The sequence below is a fragment of the Camelina sativa genome, chromosome 16 (genome assembly GCF_000633955.1).
Source record: "Camelina sativa cultivar DH55 chromosome 16, Cs, whole genome shotgun sequence".
Lineage (NCBI taxonomy): Eukaryota > Viridiplantae > Streptophyta > Magnoliopsida > Brassicales > Brassicaceae > Camelina > Camelina sativa.
This window is the reverse complement of record NC_025700.1, coordinates 17281576-17287944: the sequence shown is the minus strand read 5'-3', so window position 1 is coordinate 17287944 and position 6369 is coordinate 17281576. Positions and strand designations below refer to the sequence as shown.

Below are 6369 nucleotides of genomic sequence, written 5' to 3'. Positions count from 1 at the left end.
TTTTTTTTTTTTTTTGAAATTTAGTTTAGTGATTGATGAATGATGATGATGATACAAACTTCATTGGAGGCACGTCGTTGTGTCTTCTGTAAGCCCCCGTTTGATCCAAAACTACGTCGTTCGGAATATTCCCGTGTTACCGCGCAAACTTTCAAATTCCCTGATCCGACCCGTTCAGACCAACCCGACCCGTTATAAATCTTCCGTGTTGGATTCATTAGGAAAAAGAGGAACAGACACTATGACGTGTTTTCTAATTCCAACCTACTGTGGCTTTTTAAAGCCCAAAACACATTGGGCCTCTTGATTTTTCTCCTGTTTTTCAAATTCCAAATATCTATAGAAATACAGTATTCTTTCTTTTTTTTGGTCATAATATCATTTTGATTTTGTTTTTTTTTTGTTTTGTTTTTTCCTGTAATCACATGAAAAATGTTATCTCAAAAAATAATTTATTGAATATTTCTTCCTTTAAAAAATAATATCATTATCGTATATCTGAATAATATTTGTCAAAACTTGAGAATTATGTAATGTGGAAGGAGACTAAATGGAAGAATATTCAATTTCACAAATCACAAGTTAACTATTAATATACCAATATTTTTTTCTATTCACAAGTAAAAATAAAAATAGAAGAGAATTCGTACACACTATTATGTAACCGACATCGAAATATCTACACATAAACACATTACACGCATTTTTTGGTTTAAGATTCTACTCTATTTGGTATTCCCACAAGTCACATCACATGCATTCCAGTTAAGTAATCTTGTTATAACTTTTAATACCCATTCTACCCCTTTCCCGTATTCAAAGAACATGAAAGTTATTGACTCGTAGCTAACCAGCCTAACCACATGTTTTCAAATCCTAATCTGTAATTACCTAAATAACACGACATAAATCTTAAGATTTCACAATTTCTAATTATAGTCTAAAAGGGTAAAATAGTAATTGAAAAATATAGAAGTACAAACTTGCTGGCCAAGTTTTCGCTTTTTAAACGCTCTCTCTCTCTCCTACCTATAATTGTAAATCCCTAAAACCGCCATTGAAAACAAACCTTTCTCCCATTTCTCTTTTTCCCCAAGAAATCTTCTTCTTCTTCTTCTTCTCTCTTATCTCTTCTCTCTCTTCTTTCTAATGGCGGCACAAGTGGAGATCGAGGATCAAGAATCCGTAACGAAATCAGATAACGACGGCGAAATCTTCAACCCCGTCGTCTCCGATTCTAGACCATCATCAACACCTAACTTCTCCGGCGGGGATAATAACGATTCAACGATCCTTCTACGTGAAGACACCTTAGAGCACGATCTGATCAAGAACTGTTTCATCTCAGGAATGGGTTCTTTCTCCAACGAAACAACGATCGTCTCCGTGCGCAAGAACTCGACAGAGAGGAGAATCACAACGAAAGCCAAGTTCTCCGTGTTCAAAGTTTTCACCGAAGCTGTGACTAGGAAGAACGAAGGTGACGCGAACGTTAAGTACGGATGGTACTCTGGTTCTAAAGAAGAGATCGATCGTATCGTTGCGTATGGGTTTAGTAATAAAGAGATCGACAAGTTTGATAACGACGCTGGGTCTCACGGTGTTGGGATTCATCTTGTTCATCATAGATACTCTCTTGTTGCGTAAGTTTTTTTAATTTTTCTTCAGATCTGAGTTTTGGTTTTTTTTCTGAGAAGTTGCTTTAGTCTCTTTTGATGATGGTTCTTTCTGCAGGGCTTTAGTTGGTGAAGGTGATGAAGAAGGTGTAAAGCATGTTCTATTATGCCGTGTGATTCTTGGTAAACCTGAGGTGATTGTGGCTGGTTCTAAGCAGTCTTGCCCAAGTTCGTACCAGTTTGATTCTGGTGTTGATAATCTTGAGAATCCGAGGAAGTATGTGATTTGGAGCTCTACTATGAATTCTTACATTCTTCCGTCTTATATCGTTAGTTTCAAGTCTCCTCGCCTGAGAGGTAATAATTACACAAACTTATTCAAGATTCTTTGTGTTGTTTTGGTTAGAGAGAGTGAAATTAATGCTTTTGTATTGTTTCAGGTCTAATTGGAAGAGCAAGGTCACCGTGTGTTAGCTTCTCTGTTCTTATGTCTATACTTTCAAAGTCACTAGACCAACCAAGAATGAACTTGATCTTGACAACTTATGATGATTTTAGGGTATGTAAGTTAAATTTCAATTTCATTCGATTCAAACCCAAGAGTCTGGTTTCTGAAATGTGATTCTGTTTCTTGTTTTTTCTTTTGTGTAGAAACGGAAGCTGGGAAGAGAGCAGCTGGTTAAAAAGATGAGGGAAGTGGTTGGAGACCATCTTCTTTTCAAGATTCTCAAGAATCAGAGGCGTTAGAAGAAAAAAAGTAGTAGGGGGTAAGTCTCTACTACTAACACATATATTCCAACGTTCAGTATCTGAATAATAAATGTTTTTGCTTATGGAGCAAGGTCTCTATTACTTTTCTTAACAGGTTTGTGAAAAAAAAGCATCTTTTTACCTTTATTTCGTAAGAGTAAGTCAGATGAGAGAGTACTGATGATCATCCCTCTTTTGTTTTTTTGCTTGGCAGAGGAGAAATTGAAGTTACAGATTTTACTTGAAGTAGCCAAAGTGAAACAGCAGCTTATGAATGATGATGATGCGTAAAGGAGTAGGTTTGAAACCAGAAGAAACATATTCACACATAGTAGTATATGTAGAAATATATAGATTGCAGTAATGACTAAAGAAACACTCTTATATCAGAAAAGAAAATAAGTGTAGTCTTTCTTTTGTTACCCTTTTTGTTTGTTTGTCTACGCGTTAGTTGTATCTAGAACCAGATTTTTTACATTACTAATACAAAGACATTTGGTAAAAATACCAATCATGCCCATTGTTTGGTTTTGTGACTTAATCCTATGACACTAGAGTCTAGAGAAGGATGACTAATGGATTTATGTGAAAGAATAGAAAAAAAGAGAGTAATTTGACATTATTATATATATATATATATATAAATATATTGAATTACATAAAAGAATCATCTATTCTCCGATAAGCTTTTAAGGAATGCTGTTGCTGTTGCTGTTTATTAGAGAGCTGATCTGTTGTTCTAGCTGCAAAAACGTATTCATATATTAGTTAGATACTCTCATATATATGATCTCTAATACATTTGGTATAAGTAGCCTTTTTTACCTGACTATTTATTTCTTTTCTTCTCTGAACTTCATCTACGAGCTTCTCAACACTGAAAACACATGAAACAATACTATTATCTCAACATTCTAATCAAATAAAGAATGAAGAAGAAGTAGTCATGACATTTTTACCTTTGCTCCAAAAACTGAACCTGAGATTGCAGATCTTTCTCCTTTGATGGATATATCTGCACTCGTTCGGTTTTGGGGATTGGATTTCCAGTTTCTGTACAAATTATGACGAGAGGGTTATATCTATCAAGACCTATATATTACTTGAAAGAAGAAACATAATCTGCTACAGATAAAACTCATCATTACCTGCACTTCCATCAAAATATCTAATTAATCTGATTACTTTCTCCTGCCAAGAAAACAAAACAAAATGTGAATTCTCACAAAGACATATCCAAAATAAACCATTTTATTCCACCCAGAAGCCAGACAACACACTCTCTGAATGTCATTCTGAACCAGGAGACTCTTTAACAATGGGAGGATTTCCGTTGCTGCGCAAGGTGTTCTGTTCACAGGACTAACAGTGTATCCATTTTTTGGTTTCTCCTGATAAAAGAACATTGTTTTCCAAATTTGACAACTATTATTACGATAAGGTTTCACAATCTCGAGAAACACATGACATTGTAATTGAAAATTACCGGCTCAAGTCCTGTTTTTTTCACTTGCTTTGTAGTATCCGCTAATGGTTCTAGTAGATGTGCCTCTTCAGAAACGAGCTTCTCCGCAGTTCCTAACTGTACATTATAATGCACCGGTTGAGAGGTTAACTGTAATGCAAAATAGGCATGGAGAGATATATATGCCTTCATAGAACGAAATGAAACTTGCCGTTTCTGAGAAATATTCCAAAGGCATAGTCTGTGACCTTTGTACCACTGTGTTTCCTTTTGGTACATCAAGCCGGACATCCCCATTCGTGTTCAGTTCCTGAATCTCTGAATCGCACATTTCATCATTTGGAATCTGATAGCAGAGCACTGAAGCATTGAGAGAGTGCGAATGAAAACTAGTTTTTTACGTTTACTTTAAGACAAATGACCTTACTTACAAGTGATGCTTGCCTCTTCAAGTCTTCGAGATCAAAATTCCAAGCACTAATTCCTCGCATATACTCATGCTGTAAGAAAGCAATATATAGGATTCTAAATTAGGCATCTCCACATACAGATTATAGCTTAGTTCCAAAAGGGGTAAGAGATGTTAGATTGTTAGTTATCTTTGTACGTGAAACTGCAAAGATCGAGTTATACCTGGGATAACTGTTCTTTGTCACCGTTTAAGCCTTTAAACAACTCAGCCTCTGCCTCCTGTAGAGCAACATAAGAGAAATGTTCACAGCTTAAATCACAGCTACTAATATATAAAAGGTAAGTAATGAAGGTTCTAAATTCCAACAGATAAGGAAACTCTTAAACTCATCACCTTGAGCTTTTTAAAACGTTCACCAAGAGGAGAAAGACCATTAAGAATTTTACGAGACAAGTAATCTGTAGACCGAGCATGTTTGAAGAAAGGGTGTTTCAGAAGTTTAGCTGAGGTTGGACGCTTTTTTGGATCTTTAACTAAGCAAGCTGCGATTAACTCTCTAAATGACTGCGAGATGATGAACACAGTTAGTTCCTTTTCTAAGTGAAAGAAATGGAAATATACCTTTATAAGTTGTGTACATCATTAATTTCCACTTACCTTTGAGAATTTCTTATCTCTTTCATAGTCAAGACGAGGAGGAGCATTTTGTAAAGTCATCAATAACACCTGAAAAATAGTTGAGAGAATCAGCAGAGTAAGATTGCAGTAAAAACCACAATGGAAAATAACAGTAGAGGTGAACTTTTACACAGTTAAGACTCACCTTCATAGGTGGATATTTGGAAAATGGAGCATGACCATGAGCAAGCTCCAATGCAGTTATGCCAAACGACCATATGTCCGCTCTGTTATACAAAGCAGACAAAATGTGAAAAACCAATAACCTACTTGTGATTTCTATGCATACAGAGACTAGTAAAATCGCATACATACTTGAAATCATAACCGTTTACTTGCTGCATAACCTCAGGTGCCATCCTGTAGAGCCAAATGATTCAATTGCTTAAAACAAGAAAACATTTAAGAAACTTGGTTGTAGTCAGAGAAGTAAGTAAGAACTCACCAACAAGGAGTTCCAACAAATGTATTCCTTGTACGCATCCTATCCCCACTATCAAACATACATGCTGAAACTCCAAAATCTCCAAGTTTCACTACACCTCTTGAGTGAATCAATATGTTCCCAGCCTAAATAAACAACAAAACTAATGATCTCTATCCAAAACTCAAGATCAAAAAACAAAGAAAAGACAGAGACTTTTTTTCTATATACCTTAACATCTCTATGGATATGACCTTGTCGATGAAGATAAACAAGCGCTTTAAGCACTTCCCTAAGCAAAGTAGCAATGATAGGTTGCTCAAGACCATCCGGAAAAACAGATTTCATCAAATGAAAACAAGAACCACCAGACATATAAGGCATCACAATCCACAAACTACTACTGTCTATAAACGAACAATGCGCTTTCAACAAATTCGGATGATCAATCAAGTTCATTATATGAACTTCCTTGCGTATTGTTTCCTACATGAATAATAAAACAAAGCAAAAAATGTAAAGCTTCACGGTAACAACAGCACAACAACAAATTCAAAAAGAGATTTGAGGAGAAAGAAAACGAACCAAATCGTTTCTGCATTTTTCGAGATCTAATATCTTAACAGCAACAATCTCGTTGAGAGCAATGCAACGAGCTCTGAAGACAGTAGCACTAACACCTTCGCCTACTTCTTCAAACAACTCGTAATCTTTAGCGTAAAGAGGAAACCTCTTCGTTGATGATGATGATAAACCAGCCATATATTCCTCTCTAATTCTCCCTACAGTAACCATTGATAATCTCAGGAGATTTTTTTTTTATCAAATTCGCATTGTTAAAGAAATCAGAAACACTAACCTGAAGATGATGAAAATGCAGGGGAGAAGAAGAACAATCTCAAGATGATTCGGTTCGGGTTTAAGGAGGAGGATACGAGAAAGAGGTAGAAGAAAGAGGAGGAACGAGACGAGAAGCTCGTGAGGAAGAAAAGAGTAAAGATTCGAATCTAAAGAGACACAAAAA

The 6369-nt window shown here is 35.8% G+C and overlaps 2 protein-coding genes across 3 annotated transcripts; one reads left to right on the top strand and one right to left on the bottom strand.

Moving 5' to 3' along the window:
• Positions 1058–2754, top strand: LOC104750880 (probable inactive poly [ADP-ribose] polymerase SRO3). The gene is made up of 5 exons (XM_010472732.2): positions 1058–1643; positions 1735–1973; positions 2057–2175; positions 2268–2382; positions 2581–2754. Exons 1-4 carry the CDS (start codon positions 1150–1152, stop codon positions 2361–2363), a joined length of 948 nt encoding a protein of 315 aa, XP_010471034.1. The 5' UTR covers positions 1058–1149; the 3' UTR covers positions 2364–2382; positions 2581–2754.
• Positions 3020–6363, bottom strand: LOC104750882 (serine/threonine-protein kinase fray2-like). 2 transcript variants are annotated; one of them, XM_010472733.1, is made up of 17 exons: positions 6205–6363; positions 5931–6127; positions 5577–5831; positions 5367–5491; positions 5237–5281; positions 5067–5148; positions 4901–4969; positions 4637–4807; positions 4465–4521; positions 4263–4331; positions 4043–4177; positions 3853–3948; positions 3647–3757; positions 3515–3557; positions 3326–3419; positions 3192–3243; positions 3020–3109 (listed from the first exon to the last, which is right to left on the bottom strand). In XM_010472733.1, exons 2-17 carry the CDS (start codon positions 6105–6107, stop codon positions 3056–3058), a joined length of 1635 nt encoding a protein of 544 aa, XP_010471035.1. In that variant the 5' UTR covers positions 6108–6127; positions 6205–6363; the 3' UTR covers positions 3020–3055. The 2 variants fall into 2 exon arrangements, with proteins under 2 accessions (XP_010471035.1, XP_010471036.1); XM_010472734.1 differs by lacking the exon at positions 3647–3757.